The sequence below is a fragment of the Manis javanica genome, chromosome 10 (assembly GCF_040802235.1).
Source record: "Manis javanica isolate MJ-LG chromosome 10, MJ_LKY, whole genome shotgun sequence".
In the NCBI taxonomy this organism is placed as follows: domain Eukaryota; kingdom Metazoa; phylum Chordata; class Mammalia; order Pholidota; family Manidae; genus Manis; species Manis javanica.
In genome coordinates this window covers 118,567,737-118,593,395 of record NC_133165.1, presented here as the reverse complement: position 1 = coordinate 118,593,395, position 25,659 = coordinate 118,567,737, and the positions used below count along the sequence as shown (strand labels likewise).

General features: G+C 64.7%; 1 protein-coding gene and 1 long non-coding RNA gene across 2 annotated transcripts; both read right to left on the bottom strand.

Annotated features, from left to right (window-relative positions):
* Positions 1-1,903: 1,903 nt before the first annotated feature.
* PIM3 (Pim-3 proto-oncogene, serine/threonine kinase) lies at positions 1,904-5,005 on the bottom strand. Its single transcript, XM_037006750.2, has 6 exons — positions 4,342-5,005; positions 4,141-4,250; positions 4,003-4,053; positions 3,553-3,922; positions 3,030-3,206; positions 1,904-2,953 (listed from the first exon to the last, which is right to left on the bottom strand). Exons 1-6 carry the CDS (start codon positions 4,424-4,426, stop codon positions 2,766-2,768), a joined length of 981 nt encoding a protein of 326 aa, XP_036862645.1. The 5' UTR covers positions 4,427-5,005; the 3' UTR covers positions 1,904-2,765.
* Positions 5,006-5,801: 796 nt separating this feature from the next.
* Positions 5,802-10,568, bottom strand: LOC108401696 (uncharacterized). The gene is made up of 3 exons (XR_012121680.1): positions 8,731-10,568; positions 8,495-8,554; positions 5,802-6,309 (listed from the first exon to the last, which is right to left on the bottom strand). It is a non-coding gene; the product is annotated as an uncharacterized lncRNA (long non-coding RNA).
* Positions 10,569-25,659: the final 15,091 nt, after the last annotated feature.

Below are 25,659 nucleotides of genomic sequence, written 5' to 3'. Positions count from 1 at the left end.
CTCGACCTAGTGGTTCTAAAGGAGACTCGATATTAAATTGGTCCAGATATTGACAGAGATGAGGCACTGGCCTGGGAAGGCTGTCAGAGCCACTGGGGTTGGTGGTGCAGGAACCCAGGCCTGCCTAGGAGCTGGCGGCCCAGAGGGGAAGGAGGGCAGGACAGGGTTTCGGGGATTGGTCCCCCAGTGCAGACTTCAGGCTGCCGGAGTCCCTGCTCCAGCCCCAAGCTGTCCAATGTCCCAGCCTGGGGATGGTGAGGGTCCTGCATGTGGGAACAACCCCATCCTGGCCCAAAGAGGCCCTGGGTCAGAGAAGACCTTCTCCTGGCCCCCAGCCCCCAGGCTCCTTAGGGCTGGTGCTGACAAGCAGAACAGATCCTATCCCAGGTGACGGGGTTCTGCAAGCTTTAGGACCCCCTAAAGCTTGGCATAAGCGCACTGCCCCTGGGCACTGATGCATCTCTTCCTTGGCAGCCTCCTGGCCATGAGGACAGCTGGGGTGGGACGCTGGCCCACCCTGGGTCCCACAGACAGCCCACCCTGTGCACACACGGTCACTCGACCCTGAGTGGGTACTGGGGTCCTCAAGGCTGCCCAGGCAGGATCTGGGGGGCTGCAGGACCCCCAGCCAGCAGGGGCAGGGGGTGCAGGCCAGCTGGAGCTCTAAGTTTGTTTCTGGGGGCAGGGCTGGGGGGCCGGGAGTCACCTGCGGAGGTTGCAGAGTGGACAGACTTAAGCAGCTCCATGTGTGGGGCTGGCACATGTCCTGGAAGTGTGGCCACCCTGGGGGCTTCGGCTCTCACCATGCAGGGTGCCCACCCCCCCCACCCGCTGGGCCATGGCCTCCTGTCCCGCAGTTCCTCCTCCTCGGAAGGCTCCAGGTGAGAGCCCCTGCGCCTTCCCACCGGGCTGCAAGCTCCAGGGCACCAGCGCAGGGTGTCCGGACACAGCCCGGGGCTTGACTTGGGATCCTCCCCACAGTGCAAGCGGGCCTGGTGGGCAGTCCAGTGGGTGGACAAGCAGATGGGTGAATATAGGGGGCTGCCCAGCACAAGAAGATGCATCCTCTGCCAGCAAGTGCGGGAGCTGGGATCACAGCGACATGCGAGCCACTGTCACCAAGACGGGGCGCGCCAGGGATACTGGTGCTCAGCCCTCTCCAAGGGCTCCCCTAGGAACTCCAGCTCACAGGCCCAGTCTGCCCGCGGTCCACCCCCTGGAAGGAGCACCCCGGGGCTCGCAGGCTAGGACCACGGGACAGGCGCTGTTTCTCCTCACACCCTGCTCGCTGTGGAGCCTATGGGAAGCGGCCACCCCTAAAGAACAACTCCCAGGTCCCAGGCAGGTCACACACTGACCCCCGGGACGGCCAGGAGCAAGCCAGGAGCCCCCACCTAGCACTGTACCCCTCTACCTGTCAGCCAGGCCAGACTGCTCTCAGGACCCGCTCCCCTGCCCCTGAACCACCCTCCCAGTCCCTACCCCTGGCAGTCCTCACCCTTCAGAAACCCTTCCTGTCCTCTGGGGCAGCACGGATCCACCATGCACACCTCCGAGTGACCTGAGCAGGGGCCATTTCCTCTTTCTACCCAGCTGGGCCTCCTGAGAACAGGCCCTACAGCAGCCCCCTCAGACATGCCTCCAGACCAATGGCAGCAATGCCACCCCTGGGGCCTAGTGCCCACTCACCTCCCATAGGCCCCTGACAACATGGCCCCACTGCCCTTGGCGCAGTGGGGGCAGTGGACAGGGCGACAAGAGGCCAAGAGCTGCACCCGGCCCCTCTGGCCTGCCTCTTCCTCATAGGAAATGGGGGCAGGGCAGGGCCACCCAGTTACCAGAGGTGCCTCCCCAGGACTTCTCCCACCCCAGACCCACAGACCAGTAAACACAGACTAGCTGCTACATACAAAACAATTTAATTGAAATACCTGTATAAAAAATATGATCTCCAGACATCTTGCTTTTGAACTGAAACCCCATCCACGAGGCCCACACCGGGATCACAGAAACAGAGCTGCTGAAATAAATTAAAGGCTTGAGACTCTGTCCCCCACCCTCCAGCTTCCAGAGCCAACAAGCGACTGTACAAGGTCAATAATTTAAAACCCACCCCCGGGCAGAGAGCCTCCAGGTGGCAGCCACCCACTCCCTTAAATTAGCTGCTGTACAAGTCTACCTTCCGACAGACACAGGTAGGACTGGGACCTGAGGTCCACACACAGCCACACCTCGGAGCCCAGGGGCCTGGAGGCAGCAGGGCTGCTGGAAGGGAAGAACCTCAACAAATAAATTAAACAATAAATAGCCCTCCTCTGGGGTCACACCATAAATAACAGACGTGCGCACGCAGGGCGTGCGGGTGGGCAGCAGGGGCCCCAACATTGCATTGCTCGTGCACAGATACGCCCAAAACAGGGCAGCACAGGAGGTGGGCAGGGGGCCTGAGTGCTTCTGGTTCAGCCCAGTCAACAGGGAGGCCTGAGGGCAGAGGCCAGCTCCCCCGGCAGCACGGAGGAGGGATGATCTCCATTAGGGCCCCGCCCTGGGCAGCCAGGCCTTTGCTTCCACCAGAGCGTCTTTGGACAGAGGATGAGACACCAAGTCCCGTGAAAGCAGCTTTCATGAAGGCACTCAAAGCAGAGGAAACGCCCCGAGCCAAAGGCTAAGTCCCAGGGGCCAGAGGTCATCGCTTTTGCAGGGAACAGGCAGTCCAGCTGGGGCAAGTGGTCCCTTTGGCTCCCATGGACAGACGCAGGCCGCCCTCACAAGCTCTCGCTGCTGGAGGTGGTGCTGGCCCCGTCGTCGGCGTCTAGGCCACAGAGCCGCAGGTCACAGCTCTCCGAGGGACACCCATCGGCCCCCAGCATCCAGGGGTGGGCAGAGATCTGGTCCAGCGAGGGCCGCTCCGAGGGCCGCAGGGACAGACACCACTGAATGAGCTGCTGGCACTCTGGGGGAAGGAGGGAGCGTCAGAGGGGGGCTGGCTCCTCTGAGCCCTGCGCCAGCTGGCCCAGCCCCCAACACACCTGGGGAAACCCTCCTGCGGAAGGACAGGCGGCCGCGAAGAATCTCTTCATCCTGCTCGAAGGGAATGTCCCCGCACACCATGTCGTAGAGCAGCACGCCCAACGACCACACGGTGGCCGAGCGCCCGTGGTAGCGGTGGTAACGGATCCACTCCGGGGGGCTGTACACCCGGGTGCCTGGAGGGCACACGGGGGTTAGGAGCCCACCCGGGGCGGCGCCCGCAACCCTGAGCTCCCAGTTCGCCACGTCCTCAGATCCTGCGAGTCATCACCCTGGAAAAACCCCGCGGGCGCCCCGCCCGGTCGGCGGAGGAGGAGCGGTCACATGAGCCGGCGCTCGGGTTTCACAACAAACAGATGTGAGCTGACGCCGGGCGGGGGCCTGGGCTTCCCCACGCCCTGCAATGCGGGCTCTCGCCCCCGGCGCACGCGCGCCACCGGCCGCCTGCAACCCCCGCCCCCACCGCGGCCGCCAACAGTCACCTTCCCCGGCGCCGCGGGCGTTACGCGCCCGAACGCTCACCGTCGAAGTCGGTGTAGACCGTGTCCTTGAGCAGCGCGCCCGAGCCGAAGTCGATAAGCTTGAGCTCTCCGGAGCGCAGGTCCACGAGCAGGTTCTCGTCCTTGATGTCACGGTGCACAACGCCGCAGCCGTGGCAGTGGCGCACGGCCGCCAACACCTGCGCGAAAAAGCGCCGCGCCAGCGGCTCGGCGAGCGCCCCGCGCTCCGTGATGAAGTCGAAGAGGTCCTGCGCCGGCTCGGGCCGCTCCAGCACCAGCAGGAAGCCGTCGGGCCGCTCGAACCAATCCAGCAGGCGGATGACGCCGCGCACGCCGCCCGCCGCGCCCACCTTGCGCAGGAGGACCACCTCGAGGGGCGCGGCCGCGCCGCCCTGGGGACACGGCTGTCAGCGCGAGGCCCGCCCGCAGCCCCGCCCGGCGCCCCGCGGCCCGCCCGGCGCCCCGCACTCACGATGCTGCCCCACTCGGTCACCCGCTCCTTCACCACGTGCTTCACGGCCACCTGCGGGGGGTGCGACTGGTCAGGCCCGCAGAGCCGCGACGACACGCGCGGTGGGCGAGACCCGCGTCCATACGCGGCTCCACTCACCGGGAGGCCATCGGCGATGCGACTGCCCGCGTAGACAGTGCCGAAGCCGCCGCTGCCAAGCACGGCGCCCACCTGGTACACTTTCTCGAAGCTCTCCTTGTCCGCTTTTGCTATGGAGACGGCGCAGAGGCGAGGTTGGTGCGGCCCCGGTCCCCAAAACCCTGCCCCCGGCGCCCCCAGACCTCCAGGCCCCGCGCGCACCTGGTTGCAGGATCTTCACCGGGAGGTGGTCCACACCGCCCTGCCCGCAGAGGTGCGCCAGGGAACCGAACTTGGACAGCAACATCGCGGACGTCGGCAGGGCGCGGGCCCGCGGCCTCCGGGCTCTGCGCCGCCTCTCGTCCGGCCCGGCTCCCCGTGCGGCCGCGGACACGGAAGGGCGGCCGCCCCGGACCGCGCGGAGCCCGAGTCCCGGACAGCGGCCGCGGCGGCAGGGCGAGCGCGGGGGCACAGGCCCTCGGGGAGCCGAGACCCGCTCGGGCGAGGCCGTCCGCGCGGCGCAGAGCCCGAGCCGACCCGGCGTGGACGGCGTGGACGCACAGCCGCCGAGGCGCTCGCACGCCCGACCGCCTCGCCCCGGAGTTTTGGGTAGCGGTGGCCCGTATCCTTCCGCGGAGGCGGGGAGCACCGAGTCCCCGCCCCTCACGTCGGGGGCCGCGCGTTGGGGAGCACCCAGTAAACGCGCGCGAGCGGCCAAGGCGAGAGCGAGGTGAAGCTAGGCGCCGCCACCCCGGGTGGGCGAGACCCGGAGGCGTGGGACGCGGCAAGCCGTCCTGGACTACCTCGTTGTGGTAGAGCCGCGGAGGCGCACGGCGTGTCGTGGCACACCACGGCCCTCCGCGCACTCACACACATCCTGCGCACGCGCAGTTCCCGCGCGAGCGGTAGCCTTAGCGCGTGGGGCGGGGCAGACGGAGCCAATGGGAACCGAGCTTTTCAAAGGACCTTGGGCCCCAGCCAATGAGGGAGTGTTTGAGGGGCGGGGGCTCGTGGCCCCGCCCCAGGCCGCGCCAATGCAGGTCGGGTAGCTCGAGCGCCTTTCTAAGTGGAGTCTGGAGCGGGCGACTATAGCTCAGGGCCTGTGGGCAGCAGTGTTCTGCGGAGCGACGCTCCCCGCCGTCCTGGACCGTGCGCATGCATGTGCGTCTCCGGCAGATCGCAAACCCCTGCACGCAAGTGGCTTGGTGCTGGGAGGCGGAGCCGTCCCTCGGGGACGCCCGCTCAGCTGCCCCAAAGGGGCACGCTCAGCCCCCGGGCGTGGGCAGAGGGCCCACCCTGCCCCCGACGCCCCCTCCTTTCCACCCGGATGTCGTTCTGACCTGGGCGTGACCTCGAGCCTGCAGGCCGAGGTTCCTCCCTGATCACGCCCGATCTCCTTGGCACCTTTGCCCTGCTCTGCTTTTGCCTGGAGCTCCCTTCCTAGCTCCCGGGCCACCTGGCTGCCCTCCAGGCCCAGCTGCTGTCCACCTCTACTAGGGAGCCCACTTTGCCGCAGTCAGGACCCGAATCAGCCCGGGTCCACATGACTGTCCACACTGCCCTCTGTGTCCTGTGCCACAGACTCACCTGTGTGGTGTTATCCAACCCTACGGGTTGCCGACCTGTGCCCTAGCTCAGGGGCCAGAGCCGTGAGCTTGGGGCTGGGGAGGTGTGGGCAGCCATCTGCCAGTCCCCATGGCTGAGCCATGGGTGTCCACAGCCTCCCACCACAAGTCCCAGACAGGGTTGAGGTTTGGGGGAACTAAGAGGTCAAGGTACTGGGCCTTCTGGCACTGCAGGGGGCCAGGCTAGGATCTAATCATTGCAGCCACATCCCTGGGCCGCCTGGAATTGACTTCAGGTATGACCCCGCCTCCCCGCCGCCCCCCAAACATGTACCCGTGTTGGAGACCTGGACTGGCCTGCTGGCTTCCTCAGCACGCCCAGCTCCTCCAGGTCACACCCCTTCCTTGCCAGCGTCACTGTCCCAGGACAGAGTGGACCCTCCAGTGGTCCAGCTGGTTCCAGCCTTTGGGCGCTCTGTCCGCCACCTTCCTGCAATGTGGGTCCATGAAGGTGGGCCCAGGGCTGGCAGGTCAACCATGGGCCCCAGGCCAAGGCAGGGCCATGAAGGGGGTACCATCTAAGGTAGGATGTTGGGCTCACCCTTCAGCAGAACCCATACAGCACCTGTGCAGGAGGACGGGCTATTAGCCACTTGTGGGCCCTTCTAGAGGATCCGCAGAGGACCCCAGAGCAGATGCCCTAGACGGTGGGTCCCCTCAGGCTGTTATGGCCTCCGGGACCTGTGGCCTCTTGGGGCTGATAAAGGTGGAAGTGCTGGGTATGCCTGGGGTCTAGGTGGTGACCACAACTAGATGTGGTTCTGAGGGCAGGTCCAACTCCACGGAGAGGAGCCAAGGTCCCCAGTGGCCCCCCAGTGAGTGAGCCTCCAGGCTAGACCTCCTTGGGTGCCCTGGCCCATGGGCCCAACTGGTCCCTAGCCTTGGGAGTCAGCCTTGGGCAGCCAGCATCCTGGGAGGACCCTTTCCTTCAGAAAGGGTGGCCCACCCTCAACAGTCGGTCCTCTCCGAGCTCTGAAGGGGGGCTGGGCCATCTGTGGAAGGCTTGGAGGGCTCCTCCATAGTCAGGAAGGGTCCCCAGCCTGGTCTGGGGACAGAACACAGAGCAGGACGCAGCCTGTGTCCTCAGGTCTCCATAGAGCCTCCGTGTCTCCCAGACAGAGTCACGTGTGTTAAAGGTGTGCGGTTGCATGAATATGATGAATATGTGTGTGTGTCCATCCTGCACCCACTATGAGTTTTGGGACCTGGATCACTCCAACTCCCAACTAGTAGCTGCCATCTTCATTGAGGCCTCCTTCAGGCTCCATCTGGCCTGAGGAGTGGGCTGGGCAGGGTGCAGCCACTCTCTCCTTGTGCAGGGGGCAAAGCCGAATCGAGACTCAAGGGTCTTTTGCCCTTGAGAGGGACCCCAGGCCACCCCTTCCCCACAGGTCTGATCCATGCCTTTCCTGGCCATGTCCCTGGCCATGCAGGATGCCGGGCCAGCCTGTTTTTTCCTGGTTCCTGGAAGGCCCATCCGGTGGGCCTTAAAAATAGCTCTGGGCCCCACAGGCAACCCCAGCCGAGGCCAGCTACTCCTGGGCAGCAGAGTGGGGCCACTCCTGCAGATGGCAGGGAGAGGCCACCAGAAGGAGGACTTTACTGGGGGTGAGGCCGCATCCTTATCCTGCTGCTCCACTGGCTAGAGGGTCAGCAAGTGCCCTGGCCTCCCACTACATTCAGGTACCTGAGGCTCAGGCCAGCGTAGTGTGGGTGCCCCCACCCATTGCTGCTCAGAGGGACAGCAGCACCTCAAGCCAAGGCCAGGTGCCTTGTCAAGTCTCTGTTCTCAAGGCAGGTGTTTCCTGAGGGGGGAGCAAGGAGGGTCCCGTGCCCCGCCCCTTACCCTGGAGGCAGCTGGCCCCTGCCCTGCCCAGCCAGCCTCACCCTGTTCTGCTGGTGGGAGGGGCTGTGCTGCTGCCATGGAACCTGGAGTCAGGCTGGCCCCCTCCAACTAGGAGGAAGGGGAGGATGGATGGAAGCTGGCCTGGGCCACTCACTCTGTCTGCCACACAGGTACCCATGCACACTCCTCACAAACACGAATGCACATGTCACGCATGCAAACACAGCCTCCCACACACTTATAAACATGCCCACAGAGTTGGGGAGAAAAGGGGACAGAAACATACTGGGGGATGTTCCCGCTGCTCCCCAGGTCCCCATCCCCCTGGCTTCCCAGGCTGCAGCCCCGTCCTAGGCCCTTTTCCCTTCCCCTGGGGTCTTGTCCACCCCAGTCCCCATGCCAGACCAAGGCCCCCTCAGTCTGCTACTTCCAGCTGCCCCTGCACACCCCACAGGTCAGCGCAGCCCTGCTTGGCCCTGGGCCTGGCCATGACTGGGGGTCCCCCCACCTGCTCCTATCCATCGCCGAGGCCTGTGACTCCGTCCCTCCTCCCAGCCTCCTCTTTACGCACCCCCACCCCCACATGCCGTCTGGGCTCCTCTTTCTCCCCCTGTCCTGCCTGGGACCCTCCAGAGCTGCCCTGGGCCAGTAGGTGAGTCCCAGTGACTCGGCCCGCAGTCACAGCTGTCACCCAAGCCCCTCTGCCCTCTACTCCCATCGCAGGAACCCCTGGCCCACTGGGCCTGACCCCTTTCCAGTCCCCATGCCTGTCATAACAGCCCCCAAGATGGCACCTGACTCTTTGCCAGCCCCTGCCTGGCTCTGGAAGCTCTCTCCCGCGCAGTGCAGTGCCTGCGTGGAGGTGCAGCCCCGCTGCTGTGGGGAGGTGCCTCCAGCCTCTCACCTGCTGGGGATGGGGCCAGTAGAGCTGGGCCAGGGTTCTGCAGTGTTCCCCAAAGGCAACCTGGGGCAGGGCAAGATGGGGCATGAATCAGTGGTAGCCGGTGGGCAGCAGTGGCCTGCATGACTCTGGCCTCCCTGCCCAGGAGCCCCTGCCCAGCCTGATGCTTGGCCAAGGCAGCCTCTGTTGGCAGCTGTCACCCCTCCGGAGCCCCACTGCTGCCACCGTAGAGCGTTTACCAAACAGGCCGCCTGTGGCCCGGCAGCCAGCACCTGGACTTTCGGCCAAGGGGATCCTGAAAAAGCAAAGGTGCTGTGGGAGCGCCCAGACCTGACCCGGGTAGAGGCTGGGTGCCCAGGGGAGCCAACCCCAGACACAGCTGGCCGGCGGGGGCCAGCGGGGGCGGGTGATGGGACTCTGCCCAGGCCCCAGGGGTCCTCCCTCTTACCCAGAGTCTCTGGCCAGGGCCAGGAGGTGGGTACAATGTTTGCACTAGGCCAGCTTCCCAGCCACTGTGCTGGGGCCGCGTGCACTGACCCCACCCCGTTCTTTCCCCAGTGCTGCCTTCTCTCACCCCCTTGGGGCCATCCTCTGACCCAGCCCGGGTACTGTGGCGAAGTCCCCACACAGCCACTGACCCACGCCTGAACCACAGGCATGTCCGCAGCCTCTCCTAGCAGGGCCCCACCATCTGTGGAGCCGGAAGGATCCCATCAGGTGCATCGCATGGCACACAGTAGGCACCTGATAGATGTGGCTGTGGAGGCTCTGGCTGTTGTCCTGGGCATGGGCCCAGGATTTCATTGATAGAGCTTGAGGGACCCGCTGGAACAAAGAGGCCTGGGGTGGAGACCCGACACACCCTAGCAGTCCCACCGCCTCCCTGCCGAGACCTTCACGGTCACAGCGGCCGGCCTGGGCACCACTGAGGGAAGGCTGCCCAGCTGTGCCCCTTCTGCTTGCTCCCAGGCCCTGTCCCCAAGAGGCTGGGAGCGGCTGCCCTGCCCTTTGTGGGAGCCCAAACCCTGACCCCAGGGACAGGTGCAGCCTCTCAGACCTACCAGGGAGAGTCAAGCAGCTAATGGAGATGGTGCCCAGTAGGGCAGGCCCCTCACCCGCCTTGTTCCAGCCCCGGTATGCACATGAGGATGAGGTGAGGAGGGGGCTAGCCGTGGAAGGGGGTCCCCGAGGAGCAGGAAGGGGGCCGTGGCTGTTTGCCTCCAATGTGCATGCAGCACCGACTGGCGGGGCTGCGGGAGCCATGCATGCACTGGGTCCCCCATGGGGGTCTCCAACGCTGACACAGAGCAGCAGGAGGCGTGGGCGCACTCAGCACCTGTGACTGCCGGGCACTGGGCTGGGGCCTCCAAAGGGCCAAAGGTTTGGGGATAAGAGCTGTGCTGTTTGAAGCCAGCAAGGAGGTCTCTCTAGAGGGGAAGCGGCTGGTGGCCTGAGTCCCAGGGAGCCTCGGGGACTGCAGGGCCCAGGGCCTGCGGCATCACTGATGTCACCTTGGGAGACTCTTACTTAGTCCCAGGGTTGGCCTGAGCCACGCAGCTGTACTCAGGCCATGGAGGAATGGCCCTAACAAACTGACCCCCACAGTCTCCAGAGCATGGACCCCTAGAGGGCCTGGTCACAGCAAACATGGGCTCAGGACAAGATAATGAATGGCCTTGGAGATGTGCACTTAGCACTTGCTGCATACCTGCCCATACTCAATACACTCATGCACCCCAACTTCAGCCTTCAGTGGGGTGTTGCTTTCATACCACACCAGACAGCTGTGGCCTGCAGGGTCATCGGGAGAAAGATAAGCCATGGGTGGCAACTGGCAATGGCCAGGAAGATAGGAGAATGCCACTGCCAGGGCATGAACCCTGCCCTAGTACAGGTCAGGTCTGGAGAGAAACAGGGCAGGACAGATGACAGCTTCAGGTCAGGCTCAGTCTGGTCCCTCTCTGCCAGCAGGCGGCACCTACACAGCACAAAGCCTGCAAGCCTAGGTGCCCCAGTCCCTGTGGGTCCCCTTCTTTAAAGATTCAGAAATAGCCAGGGGAGAGTCCCTCACACCTGGGCCTTGTGGGGGGTGGGGGGTGGGGGAGTCCTTGGTTCCAAGGAAGGCCCAATGTGGCCCAAAGTTCTGCCTGTGCAAGAAAGACAGAGCCTGTGGGTACAGCGCTCCGAGCCCTGGAGGAATGTATCGGTGTGCGAGACTCCTGGACTCATGCCTCAGCCAGCTCTCCCACTTCCAGGTCTGCTGTGGGTGGGCTCGGCCTGCGGGCAGCGCCAGGTCGTGGTGGCCACAGCCTGGACTTGGGGCAGGCCTGAGGCTCCCCTCCAGCCGGCGTTGCCTCCTGCGCCCTCCTTGCTGTGGCTTCTGCCCGAGGGTTCCAGGTGCGGCCCCCAGGAGCGCCCGCAGCACCAGCCTGGTCTGGGTGGTGAGAGGCACCTGGGCATTCAGACTCCAGGATGCAGCTGGGTCAGAGTGGTGGGGCTGCAATATTCAGGGTCGCTGGCCAGGTCTGTAGGGGAGGTGAGAGTCTGGTGACCCCCAAGCCATGCCCCTGGTCTGGAAGCCTGCCCTGCCTCTCGTGCTGTTCTGCGGGATGGGGAGTCAAAACAGCTAAAGGAGGGGCTTGGGGCCAACCCCCTGAGTCTGGGTTCCAACACAAACTGGGGAGTCCAGAGGTCCCCCTGAAGCCCAAGGGGGGGGGCCCTGCCCTGTCTCCACTGCTACCCTGGGAGGGCATGAGGTGGCCTGGGCAGCCCATCTGGGTCGGAAGTGGCTGGGCTAGTCCCCACCTCATGGCCACTTCCTTTTTCTGGACAGTGGCAGGTGCAGGGGAGGTGGGGCAGAAGGTTGTGGGAGGAAAGGGGTCCAGGCCGGCCCGGAACCTGAGTGGCCTCTGGCAAGGAGATGCCCCGACTCCTGTCCAGCCTGGCCCTCAATGTGCCATCCTCACTCCCACCGGCCTCCCAGGTAGGCCTGTGCACCCAGGGGCTTCCCGGAGCTGGCCTTAGTGCCATGGGTGCTCCAGGGCCCTGGAGCTGTGGGGACCCCACCTCCTCTGGCTGGCAGGACATCACAGAGCTCCCCAGGGGCTGGCCAGTGGGGGGCAGGTGGGTACCCAGGTATGAGCTCAGGCAGCCAGCCGGCCCGGGGACTGGGCAGGCGCTGTGCGGACCCGCAGCGGGCGCTCTGTGGCTCCCAGTGCCCGGACACCGCGTTCCTTCTTTCCCCAGCCCCACCCCAGCCAGGGTGGGCACCACTGCAGGTGGGAAGGCGTCCTGCCTCGCAACTCCAGGCCCCCCTGACCCCTGGAGGACAGAGACCAGCAGGTTGCTCGTGGATGTGGTCAAGGGCTGGAGAGTCAGAGTCTGGCCAGCCTGTTCACCACCCTGATGGGTTCCTGAGGCCCAAAAGCCAGCCTGTCTGCCCCACCCACACCCCACAGCAGGGCAACCGAGTCACAGAGGGGGCAGGGACAGGGCCTCCAGCTGCGTGTGTGCCCTCCCCCGCAGCAGGCGTGAGCCCTCGTGCCAGCTTCGGGCCGGGCCTTCCCAGGGCAGGGGCGCCAGGTGTTCTGTGCAGACCTGGAGGAGGGGGGCCGGGCTGGGTGTGGAGATGGCACGGCCAGCACAGGGGCTGAATCCTGAAGGCGGGTCACCAGGGCAGGGCACGGCAGCAGAGGGTGTGGACTGAGCCAGGGCAGGGCCGAACAGGGAAGAGAAGTGGGACAGGGCACACCCAGGAAGGCACCCCGCCCCACCCACCTGCAGGGCGTCACAGCCCGGGCCCCTCAGGCTGCGGCCCTGGTGCCAGGTGCCCACCCACCTGCGTGGGTGCTCAGTCACTGCAGATAAATGGAAGGAATTCTGCACTTTCACTCCCTGGCTAGGCTTCCCCACCCCCTAGAAATTCTGCCCAGACCCCTCCTGCCTCCCACGGCCTGGGGCTGGCCCGGCTCCCACCTCCCACTGACCTGGGCAGAGTGCGGGCTCCCGCCCGTCCCTATGGGAGGTGCAGCCACTGCTGTCAACCCACTCATGGTTCCCAGGGGGCAGGTGCCTCGCCCATAGAGGGTCTGCGCTGGCTGACCTGGGCGTGCTGGGTGCCGAGGGGCTGCCCAGGTGCCAACCGGGCCAGCGCGCACCTGACTAGCTCCCTCTACCTCCATTCAGAGGCCTGGCCAGGCTCAGCACGGGCCCGAGGAAGTTGCACTGGACCGTCTCGCCCCTCTCCACCCACAGCAGTGCCGGCCCCTGGGGCAGAGGTTCCACACGGTGCCTGTCTTCCAGCTGTGAAGTGGGGCCTTTGTCGCTCCCCAGCACGGCCACAAGGGGTTAATGGGGGACGGCAGGCCGGTGACCCCACCACCACAGGGCCACCTCTGCTCTTCCAGAGCCAGGCAGCTCTTTCTGCACCTGTGCTGGCCTGGGCCCCTCCCTGGGCACACAGCCCTTCTCCCAGGACCCCAGGCGATGCCCGCACTGGCCCGGCACCCCACCCGCCATCTCTCAGTCTCTGCCACACCCTGTCTGGCTGTTCCCAGAGTGGCCCTGGTGACAGATCAGCAGGGGAGCCGCTCCCTCCAGGTTTCTGGGACGCACCAGCCCTGTAGTCCCTCCCCTAGTCAGCCACCCTGAGGCTGCCCCAGTGGTAGCAGGAGATCCAGGCTTAACAAGGGCCGCCCGCCCACTGCAAAGACCCTGCATGCGGATCCCCAGCCGCCAGCCCCAGCCCTGCACTTCTCTAGGCCTTCAGGGGCCTGGGCACCCTTCCTCCTGATGCAGCTAAACACACTGCTTCCCTGCTCAAAACCCTGCTGGGGATCCCCTTGCCTGTAGAGAAAAGGTGGAGTTGCTGGGCCTCTGTTATCTCAGCTGCAAAATGGGTTTCTGGGCTGCCCACCTGCCCCCATGGGGTTGGTGTGGGAAAGTGTGAATGGCAGGGAGGTGACATATGTGCTGGGCAGGTGGTGGGCGCCCGGCAGAGCCTCAAGGCCCAGCATGCCCTGCCCCTACATCCCCATCCCTGCACAGCCCTGGAGCCCCTCTGCCGACCCCTCGCCTACAGGTGTTAGTGCACAGCATCCCCTGTGCGCTGTTGGGCTTCCCCTGGGCTCGGCCTCTTCCAAAGGCCCAGAGCCCCTGGGCCAGGTCAGGGCCAGCAGGCCAAGTGACGAGAGATGTAGGGGCGGCTACAGCAACTAGCTCGGGCTTAGGGGGTGTCATTACAGGCCCTGGATCCCTGTTACTGGCCTCCCTCCTAATGCCTCAGCCTGTCACACAGGGGAGCAGCAGGAGGACAGGATGGGGGACAGGGGGCAGCTGCCCTCACCCCTGCCCGACGTGGGGCTCTGAGCAGAGATGGGCGTGCAGTCCTCCCCCTGAGGCTCATTTATGGATGGAGAAACTGAGGCTCAGGAACGCAAAGTGGCTGCCCTGGCCCCAGCTGCCGGCTCACGGGCTGGGGGTGGTCAGGACAGGGCTGCGGGGGCGGAGGTGGGGCAGAGGGACCTTACGGCCAGGCCTAGAGGGCCGGAGGAGCCGGGCCCTGGCGGAGGCAGGCCTGCTGCGGCAGGAGGAGAGGGCAGGGCTGAGCCAGGGGTTACGGGCCTCTGCAGAGGGTCTGCGCTCCTGAAGCCCCCGTCAGGACCCTGGAGCTCCCAGCACAGGTGACTCAGCTGCCTGCCAGGCCGTGGAGCCACTCAGCGAGGTAAGGTGGGTTCTGGAGTCAGGCTGGCCTGGTCACCACCCCCGCGGGTGCACTGGAGCAGAACAGCCCTGAGCACCAGCACCCTGAGACCGGCCCTGCCCTCAGCGAGCCCGTGGGCTCTCGGGGGCACTGGCCAAGCTACTCCTGGGCTGAAGGTAAGGTGGGCAGGGCCACAGAGCTGGGTCCCAGCACCACCCCAGTCCCAGGCCTCAGGCCCAATCTCTCCCTGTCTCTGCGACCTGAGGGAGGGCCTGCCTGCTGCGTCCCAGCCCTGATGGCTGCTCTGTGCTGCCCGTGACGCAGGCCATGGCCTCCACCTCCTGCCTCCTGGCTGGGCCCCAGTGCACATGCTCATGTGAACAGGACCACACGCACACACCCACACCCACACTCACGGTCAGACCGGTTCTACAGGGGTGGCTCCTGGCCTGTGGGTCAAGCCTGCCCTCAGCCCCGGTTTCCCCACCCAAGTCCTTTGCTAGGCTGGGCACATGAAACAGCCTCACTGGTTCAAGGGGAGTGGGGAGCAGGAAGAGGGCAGCCCCCAGCTGGTGGGGTAGAGACCCCCAAGTGGGGCTGTGTGGGCGGGCGAGCAGCCAGCACCCCAGGCCCCCTGCTTGGGCCCTCCCGGCTGGGGGGTGTGCTGGCCGTGCTCTCGAGCTCCCCGCCACCACTGCTCATCCTTGTCACCTGGGGGCTGCGGCAGACCCCGAGAGTCCCAGTGGAGCCGGCCTAGCAGGGCCCCTCCCTGTGGGGTGCAGGGTCCATTCACTCCCCATTACTTAGTTTCTTAGCTGCTCAGCCCATTCATCACCAACACAGCCCAGACTAGCCCCCAGCAGCCCCCACATCCCACCGTGACTCCTGAGGTCCTCTGGGGTTGGTGGTGCCGTGTGGGCCATGCGGGCCTGGGGGGTACCCCTCAGCCTTTGCTTTGGGTGTGTCTGGGAAAGCCCCCTGTGAGGCACTCTGAGCCAGCCTCGGGGCTGGACCGTGTGGGCATCTGTGTGAGGAAGGACAATGAGCGTGCACACACCTGGACAGGTGTGAGCCGCGTGCACCTGTGGGCAGGATGGTGAGTGCCAGGCTGTGTGTGGGCCTGTGCAGCAAACCTGGGTGGGCCCACAAGGACGCTCAGTCATGGTATGGAAGGCCCAAAGGTAGCATCCCACATGGGGCCTGTGTGAACCCATGTGCCCTGACCGGTGGCCTGTGGCCTGCTTGACTGGCAGGCCTGAGATCCGGCCACCCAGGAGGAGTGTGGGTGGCCCCCCAGGCCCAGCCTACTCCCAGGAAGTACGGCGTGCTCTCCCAGCCTGGGACCAGGGCTCCCCCAGCTGCTTCACCTCCAGGCCAGTGCAGCTGGGTCACCACCACCACTGGGCAGCAGTGTGACCACCAAGCAGGGGTCCCCAGCCCCAGGCCCGACAGCGGGCATCCAGCACCTGCACCTGCCCTCAGGGCATTCTGACCTACCCAAGTGATTCCTGCCAGGAATCCTCCCAGGCCCCCTCTGGCACCAAGCCTGTGCCCTGGAGTCCAAGGCCTCAGCTGGGGTGGGGAGGGTCTCTTGCCCTGGGGACAGCCAGTCTGGATGGGGCCGAGGGGAGGCAAGGCAGGCTGGCCCCTTGAGCACGTGTAGGCTGGCCTCGTCAGTGGGCAGCTGCACTAGAAATCCAGTCCTGTGGCCCCAGGAAACCTGGGCCCTGAGGTGGTGGAGGGGCAGTGGATGGTACAGGTTGAGAGGGAGAAGAGGGTGGGGACAGCAAGGTTGGCTGGGGTCGGGTAGAGGCCACAGTCAGGAGGCCAGGTGGTCAGGGAGAGCAGGGCCGTGGGGAGTGGGGGACATCGTGGGTCTTTGTGGCCAGTGGCTGCAAGATGGGGGTGCTTGTGGACACAATGGGCCCTTGTCCGGAATGCCACGGCTCCTGGGCGCTGTGCACGGGCCAGCCGGGTGCCTGAGCAAACACACGCCCTGTTCCGGCCGCACATGGTGTCCTGGGACAGATTGGCAATGGCATGGGGCCAGCAGGGAGGGTGGCAGCAGGGCCAGCACATGTGCCACTGGCCAGAGCCATTCCTGCCCAGGTCCCAGTCTGTGTGCCCATGGGCTCCCCGGGCACTGCTACAGCTGCTCTGCCAGGCCCAGGAGTTCTGAGGCCCACTGGCCCTGCCAACAGCCTCTCAGCTGGTGGCCATGGACTTCGGCACTTGGCCAGTATCCCAGGGCCTGGCCACCCTGGGCCCACGTGGCAACTGGACCTAGAGGCCAACTGACCCAGGCCCTGGCTCACCCGGACAAGCTGGCCTGTGCCCTGGATGGCAGGAGACAGGGAGCAGGAGAGGGGCAGACTTGCCCTGTGGGGAGACTGCCCTGGCAGGCTCAGCTCTGAGGGCGGCGGGAACTGCACAGAAGCCTCAGCGGGGCAGGAGCCTGGCCCTGGGGGAATGGGGCAGACACCGGGCTAAGCGCCCATCCCTCATGGTCAGGGCCCTGGAGGCAGCCAAGGAAAGAGGCCTGGCTCTCCCCACCCCCACCCCAGCAGTGTCCAGGAAGCCATGAGGGAGTGTGGCTGTCCGGGTCTTCCAAGGGTGGGCTGGGTATTGAGGCTGTGTGGGGGTCACGTCCAGGGCCAGTCTTGGTCTGCAGCTGGGGCCCGCCGCCAAGGGGTCTCTTAGTGGCCATCCACTGTGGGCCCACCAGGGAATGCTTCTTGGGCCTGTGCCTCACTCTGGGTGGAGGACAGCTCTCCAACCCACTGGGGAAGCTGGCAGGACCCTCGGAGGGGCCATCTGCATGTAAAATGGGCTCCCTGGGAGGCTGCTCTGCCCACATGTGTGCCCGTGCATGGGCATGTGCACATGAGCACCTCTGGGTGTCTGGCCCGACCTCCCTCTGCATGGATGGACCCCGGTACCCTACTTGCATTGGGCCCCCCAGCCAGCCCCAAATCCCGAACTCAACCATCCCCAGCCTGGCTGTCCTCACGGGCCAGCCCCCCAACACCTGAACACTTCCTCATCCAGGCCCAGAAACATCTCTGCCCAGCACCTGGAATCCCCACGCCCTGGTGGTGCCCACAGGTCGGTGGGAGAGGACTGCCAGTCAGGGCCAGCCCCTCTGCCATTCCTGCAGGCCTGGGGCTGTGGGGGCTTCTGAGCAAATGCCCGGGGCTTCCTCCCAGATGCTTGGTCCCCAGCTTCTGAGACGGGCTCGAGGCCACTAGACCTGAGCAGACTGGGTCAGGGGAGAAGTGGGAAGTGGGAGAGCAAGTATGGCAGGTCAGGTGGCATGGCCTGGGACCACGGGGGTGGGGACGACAGGTCTGGCTGCTGGGATCCTGGCTCCATCTATGCTAGGGCTCAAGAGGAGGCGGAAGCCTAGCTTCCCCGAGGGCTGCTGCATTCTGGGGAGGTGGGCTTGGCCCTAGAGCCCACCCCCTACCACCCCCTGCTTGCCCACTCGGCCCCCTGGGAGACATGAAAAAGAGAAAGACCTGAGTGTGATCTACACCAGTGGTGGAGAGGCTCCCTCTGGGCCACTCAGCAACTGAAAGTCACAGAGAACAGGCGAAATTAATTGGAATAATTGATATAATTTAACCTGATGCCTCTGAAATATTATCATTCAACAATACCCTATTCAACAATAGGGTACTGGTGCAATTGGTAGAAACAGGCATTAATGAGCCAGTTAACATCTTTTCTCCTGATAAGGCCGAAGACACCCTGCACCTCCCACTTTACGAGCCACTCAGTTGGGATGGGGTGGGGGGGTCTTTTGGGTGGTGCAGCTCTGGACCCTCCCTGGGGTCCTGGAGCCTGTTAGAAACACCCGCCGAAGCCCCAGTGGGTACACCCAGCGATCCCAGGGCACCTTGGAGTTCCAAAGCTCTGGGCTGGGGGCCTCAGGAGGTGGTGGGGGCATAAATCCAGGAAATGCCTTTTTACAAAATACATGTTTTAATCTTTAAGCTATAAAATACAACATACATGCAGAAAAGAACATGAAATGTTGAACACTTTAAACATCAGTAATGACAAATGCCATGCGCCTGTCCCAGGTGCCCTAACAGGCCTTGCCAGGGCCTCAGCCGCCTCTCTTGCTGAGGATCCGTGTCACTCCCACCTGTCCTTCCATCTGCCACCTGTGTTTACGCGGTGTGCCATGCCAATCCGGCTCCACAGACTGCCCTGCCACTGCTGCCTGCGCAGCTGCCAGTGGGCACGGGGGCAGCCTCTCCTTCGGGGCCACCGCCCGCTGAGACCTGAAGAGTGCCGCCCCTTGCTCAAACAGCGGCAGTGACGTTGAAGGAACTAAAACACAAAGCTTTTCCTTTTTAATGTGCTCTCTTTCTCAGCTCATCATGTTTTTTTAAATTTAATGTCATTCTAAGAAAAGAGGCATTACATTTAAAAATCATCATGAATGTCGCCGTTCACCCACACTCCCATCACTGTGCGACCGTCCCCACTGCCCATCTCCGGGGTTTTCTCACCTTGCCACACTGAAGCTCTGCTCCCATTACACACTGACCTGCTCCCCCAGCCCCTGGCCCCCACCTCCTCCAGCCTGCACGGGTGTGACCCCTCCGCGGGCCTTGTGAGGGGGCTCGCGCGGTCTCCGTCCTTGTGTGTCTGGCCTAGTTCACTTCACACAACGGCTTCACGGCTCACCCACAGTGCAGCAGGTGTCAGAATCCTCCCTCTTTAAGGCTGAATCATGCTCCATTGTGTGGATGGACATTTTCTTTATCTGTTGGTGGACACTTGGGTCGTTTCCACCTCATCTTCTTCGAATGATGTTGCTGTGAACACGGTGTCTGCATATCTGCCAGGTGTACCCATACCTGCTAGGTGTACACGTGTCTGCCAGGTGTGCCTAAATCTGCTGAGTCCTTGCCTTTGACTCTGTTAGACATATGCCAGGAGCAGAGCCCTGGGCCATGGAGTAACGCATACTCAGGAACCTCCAGTGTCCGCAGGCCACAGGGGTCATGCGGCAGTCCCCGAATGTATACTGGGGTTGACATACTGAGCGGGTGGGGCAACCTGGGCGCTAGAGTCTCAGCCTGCAGTAAGAGCCCTCACAGCGGGGACAGCCAAGCAGGACTTCAGGGACTTCCCCAGCCCAGGCACGATGCTGAAAAGAGGGCCACATCGTGGGGCTGTGACATGGCCCAGGTGTGGCCCACCCTCACCACTCTGTAGGGTGCAGGGGCCCCCAGCTCAGCCCCATTTATTTACCAGGCCCTGCAGCCAGGTCCTGGCAACCTCCGACGGCCTCAGACTCACCCACAGAGTTGCCCAGAAGGGGGGGGTAACGCGGCTAGAGCAGCTCCAGGGGCTCCAGCAAAGGGCACTGGCTGTTGATTGGGTGAATGCTTCCGTGTCGGTCGGGGGCTACACCCCCGTGGAAGAGACCCCGTATGCGCAGTGTCCTCTCCCAGGGCCATGTGAAGCTGCCTGTGTTCACGTGAGGTCTTGGGCCTGGGGCGCCCTGAATGTCGCACGGGGGTCTGGAGCGCAGCCTGCCACCCATGGTGGGACCTGGCGGTGCCGTGTCCAGGGTCGGAGCAGCAGGGGTAGGAAGGTCGTCCCCAGTGACCATGTGGGGACGGTGCTCCTGTCCCCACAGCTCTGGGCTCCGCAGGTTGGCAGTCCTGGTGCCCCCAGAGGCCCCGTCTCTCCAGGGAACATGGCAAGGAACGCAAACTGGGCCGCCTGGAACAGCAGGTGAGCACAACAGCCATCGCATGGGGTAGGAGGTAGGGCTGCTTTCGCCACAGCCCCGCGTGGCAGTGAGGGGACATGACCGCCTGGGCCACACCTCTCAGGGAGCAAGGCTTGGGTCACGGGGGCCACCAGCCAGGACCGCAAGGGCAGGGTCATTAATGGAGAAGTTGTCCCTTCGTGGCATTACTGGAGACCTAGGACACTGGGGCCAGAGAGTCGCAGGCGGGAGGTCCTGGAGAGCTGGGGGGGCCGCCTTCCATGTGCCCCTGCAGCCACACAGCCCCCCCACTCACCAGCCTCCAGAGGCGAGCAGAAGGGTGGCGACTGGACTCCACACAGGGTCAGGCAGCTGCTGGGGACCCAATCCCAGGGCTGCTCCCCCGTGTGCGGCCAGCTTCTCTCTGAGTGTGGGTGCTTGAGGGCGAAGGCCCAAGGGCGATCTGGGAGCTGACTTTCAGGCAATGTTCAAAAGGCGCCCCCGTCCCGCCCCTGCCCCTCTGTGTGGGCCTGCCTCTTGGCCTCCCTGGGCACCCCATGGCCTGCGCCTGGGCGGGCAGCAGAAGCCTGGGCCCCCAAAGGGTTGCCCCTCCCTGTTCACCTGCTAGGCAGCCAGCCCAGACCTGGGTGAGGCCCATTCCGGATCTGGGGGCTCCGGTGGGTGATGTGTGGCCCGCGCTTCCCCCATCCCCCATCCCGGGCAAAGGAGACCCCAGGCAACCCCACACCTCTCGGAGCCCAACCTGCCTATTGCCGCCCACGTGGCTTTGTGTCCTCATGGGCAGGGGCAGTGGCCTTGGCCACTGGACACCCTGGTGCAGCTGTGGCTTCAAGAGGCACCATGCACCACCCTTGGGCTGCCTCCTTCCCTTTGCCCCTCTCTATGCTGGTGGGAGCCCGGGGCTGCCCCTCCCTCCCTCATGCATTCATATACTCAGCCAGTTGTCACTCAGTAAGTTCTTTTCTGAGAACCCACTCTGTGCCAGGCCCAGCCAAGGAGCCCAGTCAGGGCACCAAGTGGGCACTTCACAGGGGTGGCTGGGCAGATGTGGGGTTTATTCATTTATAGCATTAAACACACCTTTTTGAAGGGCCTATGGGTATCTGCAGCACTGCAGATAGCTGGGTAGATGGACAGATGGATGCACGGATAGATGGATGGATGCACATGTGGACAGATGACACACAGGCCATCTGGAGGTGCCCTCTTCTTTTCTCAAACACACACAGCCATCTGGCTGGCCAAGGTGGCATCTGCAGGGAGCCTTGGCAGGCTGAGCTGTGAGATTGCCCACACAGGACATACCCATGTCAGCATGCTGAGGCCTGGACATAGGGGCCATGACACTGGGCCTGGGCTGTGGGCAACACGTCTGAACGGAGCCCCTGCCCCGAAGCTGACCCTCTAACTCAAACCTTGAAGCCCTCCTCTCACACCTACCCCAGTCTCTCAGCAAGTGCCACCTTAAAATACAACTGGCCAACTGCTCACCCTTCCATGCCCCCGACGCCCCTCATTGCACACCAGGAATTCACAGCAGTTCCCGCGCCCCTGCCTATATAGTAGAGGGAATCTCTGTAGCGTCTGTCAGATTGGCCCCTCTGTGCAGAACTCCCAGGCAGAAGCCAAGTCCTCTCCAACTTGGACATCTCCTCCCACCAGCTGCTCTGGGGGCTCTGCCCCTGCCATCCTGGCCTCCGACTCAGCAGTCCCATGCCTCCCGGGGTCTTGTGCTGGCAGTCCCCTCATCCCCACCCAGGGTCCCATACCTGCACGGTCCCTCCCTGACCTCTACCTGGCACCCAGCACTTCCCAGAAGCTGAGGCAGGCAGCAGAGAGAGGGCAGGAGAGGGGAGGGTCTCCTGGGAAGACCCTCAGCCCCCGGAGGCCCTGCCGTCTTCTACATCTCAAACTCTGTCCCTCATGCCTCAGTGGGCCACCTGGCAAGGGGTGTGGGGGGGCTCTTGCCTCCCTTCCCACCCTTGCAAGCCTTCAGGCAGCCTGTCTGAGCCCCACGGGGGCCGTTCCTGTTGGTGCAAACCAGGGGTCTGGGCTGTCAGTCACCGGTGTCCGGCTGCCCGTGCGCTTGGGTCATGCCAGGCCTCAGCACCCTGGACCAGCACCGAGCATGAACCTGCTCAGTACACTTCGACTTTCGTTGGTTAAAAGAAGAAAGAGTACTAGGAAACCCCAGAACAGCAGGGGGGAGGCCCACCGACCCACCACCTGCCTGGGAAAGCTGCTGTGCTAGGAGGTGGGGGGACAGAGGCGGGCTTGTGGGAGCCCCTGGCCCTCCCCCCTGGGGAGGCGCAACACTGCATTATGCCCATCCCAGGGACACAGCAGGGCATGAGGCCGGGGGGAAGACAGGTGAGCAGAAGGGTGGCGACTGGACTCCACACAGGGTCAGGCAGCTGCTGGGGACCCAGATCCCAGGGCTGCTCCCCCGTGTGCAGCCAGCTTCTCTTCTCCCTCACCGTTCCCGGACACCCCTCCCTAGGCCTGCCTGTGCCCACCTGCACCCAGCCTAAAGCGCTGAGGTCACAGTGGAACCAACTCAGACCCACAGAGCTGCAGCAGGTGGAGCCCTGGGCAGAGGGAGCACAGCTCCCCGCTGGGGAGGGGTGGGGAACTATCACCGCCCAAGTGTTGGCCCAGCTCCTGCCCAGCGCCAGGCACCCTGTGGCACTCTGCAGCTGCACGGGGCCGGGCACCCACGCAGGCCAGCTCGGGGCCAATGCCAAAGCAGGGTGGGGGTGGGCAGGGTGAGCCAGCTGAGCCCTGCCTCCTCCCAGCAGATGTGGAGCAGGAGTAGGGGGAGGGGTGCAGCTGTTTGCGCCCTGCACATGGGGTGGGGTGACTGTGATGGTCAGAGCCCACGCGGGTTGTGCACATGTACATGTGTGAGCACACAGACGTGCACACTTGCCCACACTGGGTGGGTCCAGCTAGTGAGCAGCGTGTGAGCCTGTGCTGGGGGTCGGCCTGGGAAGCAACATGATGCCCACTGACCCAGAGACCCTCCCTGGCCTACAGGCAGAGGGGAGGCGAGGGTGCTCAGGTTGGCACAACCTCCCAGGCAGCCCCTCACCGCCCACCTGTCCCCCCTCCACGTCTGGCTTGGCCCTTCTTCATGCTCCCTGGTCTCAGGGCCACAGCCACCCTCAGGAGCACCCCTGGTCACTGTGGCCTGACAGAGACCCCCACCCCCACCTGCTTTCTGGCTCGTGGCTGGTCTGCAGTGGGCAGCTGGCCTCTCAAGGGGTCTGCAGCTCCAGGAGGCCAGGCCTGCCAAAGCCGGGCACCTAGCGGGCACTTCTCCGGTGTTTGTCCCGTGTGGACAGGGGGCATTGTGGAGACAGCAGCCTCCAGGGGACCCCACTGTGGGGTCAAGCAGCTTTCCCCAAAGCTGGAAGCCTGGGCCTCCGAGTCAGAGGAACATACAGACAAGTGGATGGACAGGCAGGCAGCTGGGGGCCAGCGGAAGCAAGGAGGGGGGGGCAGCTGGCGGGTGGCTGGCGGGTCCTGGAAATCCTCGCTTCCTGTTTTCCCAACAAAGGGCCTCTGTCCCCCCAGGAAGGCCGCTGGCCAGCATCAGCGGACGCGCCTTTTCCGTAAACAGGGTTGTTTTCCTTCTCTCCTCTTGGCACAGTGACAGCAGTCCCCAAGCCCCCCAACCTGGCCCTGGCACCACCAGCCTCAGGGGCCTGCAAGCAAGGCTCTCTCCTGGGCCAGGGGCCACAGCTCCTGCGACCATGCCCCAGGAGCAAGGGACGAGAATCCAGTGGTGCCCACCCCGGCGGACAGGTGGGAGCCAGTCATGGCGGGCAGGAGCCATGCAGAGCCTGTGTCCCCTTGGGGCTGGTAAGGCCCTGGGTGGCAGCACCCAGAGCAGAGTACATGCAGGCGCTGGGTCTCCTGAGGGAGGGAGGCTGGCTGGGTGTGGAGATGGGCAGGCAAGGTCCAGGGCCTCCCTCCAGGCTGCCAGAGCCGGTGCTGGTCGGGGAGCTTCCCTTGGGCACTCAGCCAGCTGGATACTGTGGTACCTGCTCCACAGATGAACAGCTGGAGGATCAGAGAGCCCCTCCGAGTGGGACCCCTGGGAGTGGACCAAGCACATCTGCTGGCCAGGGAGGCCAGCCCAGGCCAGCCCCAGCAGAGGAGGGAAGAGCCAGAGCCCTGCTCCAGGCCCCTTTTCTGTGCAGCTCTGGGGAGTGGAAATGTGATGGAACCCCCCTCCCACCGCTGGCTCCAGCTCTGGCGGGACCCAGGGGCTGCAAGGACAGCCTCCGCTGAGGGCAGCACACCCCTCCGCGTGCCTGGTCATGGAGTAGGAGGGACTCGGTGCCCGGGTATGTGTGGGTGGCTGTGTGCACCCAGGCAGCGGGCGCCCAGTGCTCGTCTGAGGGGCTGGGGAGGCTATTTATAGCAGCTCAGCTGGCAGGAGGAGCTATTAATAGGGAGGGTGGAGGGTGAATGGACAATACTCTGGGTGGGGTGGGGGGTGGGTGCCATTCTCTGCCAGAGACACGCGGGGCTGGCACCCCAGCCCTCACCCAGGCAGCCAGACAAGGGCCACTGTTACTTGGCCAGCTGCTGAGCCAGGCTGTGGTTCACCTGGAAGGGCAGGCTGGTGCCCCTGCCCTGCCCTCCCAAGGGCCATTGCCAGCCACCTTTCACCCTAAAGAGGGATGTGCTGACGGCGGGCTTTTGGGGCTGAGGCAGGGGGCGGCGTGCCCTGTTCTCAGCTGACAGCAGACGAGCAGCCAGCGGGCGGCCCGAGCCTCAACCTGCGTGCCCTTGGCAAGCGCCGAGTTTCTAGATGGTGAGCACAAGCAGATTTGCCTCAGGGTCCTGGCTGGCACGCAGGCCACCTCTGCCTCCACAGGACAACAGAGTGACTGAGCTTCTGGGCCACACCAAGGGGTGGGGTGGAGAGCTGCCCGCATGTCTGACCGAGGTTCATTCTCTTCCACTGCTTTCTGAAAACCCGGAACGGATGTCCGGGTGATAAGATCGGACCCGACCCCCACGGGTGCAGTGTGAGGTGGGGGACAGGGGTAGGGTCGCGCCACGCCAGGCCTGCGCGTCAGTCCTCACTCCCTAGCCCGACCCCTCCCCTCCCCCCCTCCCCTCCCCGGGTCGCCAGCGGTCCCACTAGGTGTCCGTCGAGAGGGCGGGCTGCGTCTAGGCGCCCACTGCGCAAGGCGGGGCCTCCTGCGGTGGGAGGGCGCTGCGGGCAGTCAGGCCTGGCTGACACCGGCCTGAGGCTGCTGCCCGAGTACCCGGACCCCAGCCCGGCGGGGCACGGAAGGGCCCTGAGCCTCAGCGCCCGGGCTGGGCTGGCCACGGCGGGACCAGGCGCCCACGCGCAGCGGCCGCCCCCGGTCCTCCCTTGCCGGCCCGCTTCCGCTGGCGTGTTTCCCCGGGAACCCCCGCAATGATGCAACGAGGCGCGAACCCCGCCCGCAGCCACCTGTCGCCAAGCGCTTCCAAGAAGGTCGTGGCCAACTACGCACGCGCCGCGCCCACGTCCCTGAAGCCTCCGGCTTTACGGGCAGCGTCACCATCCGCGTCACCGCTGCTCCCGGAATGGGGGCGGGGTGGCGACGGGGCGGGGAGAGGACGCGGCGGGGGGGTCGTGGACGGCCTCCGGCCTCTCCGCGCCGCGCCCGCCGCCGCGCCCTCTGCGGGGAGAGCCCCTCCGGCGTT

Bases quoted from the DNA above. Each gene is read 5' to 3' on its own strand.
- PIM3 (XM_037006750.2), bottom strand. From the start codon at position 4,426: ATGTTGCTGTCCAAGTTCGGTTCCCTGGCGCACCTCTGCGGGCAGGGC. The intron at 4,251-4,341 runs GTGCGCGCGGGG...CCGTCTCCATAG, and splicing joins GGTGAAGATCCTGCAACCAG to CAAAAGCGGACAAGGAGAGC. The intron at 4,054-4,140 runs GTGAGTGGAGCC...CACCCCCCGCAG, and splicing joins GCATCGCCGATGGCCTCCCG to GTGGCCGTGAAGCACGTGGT.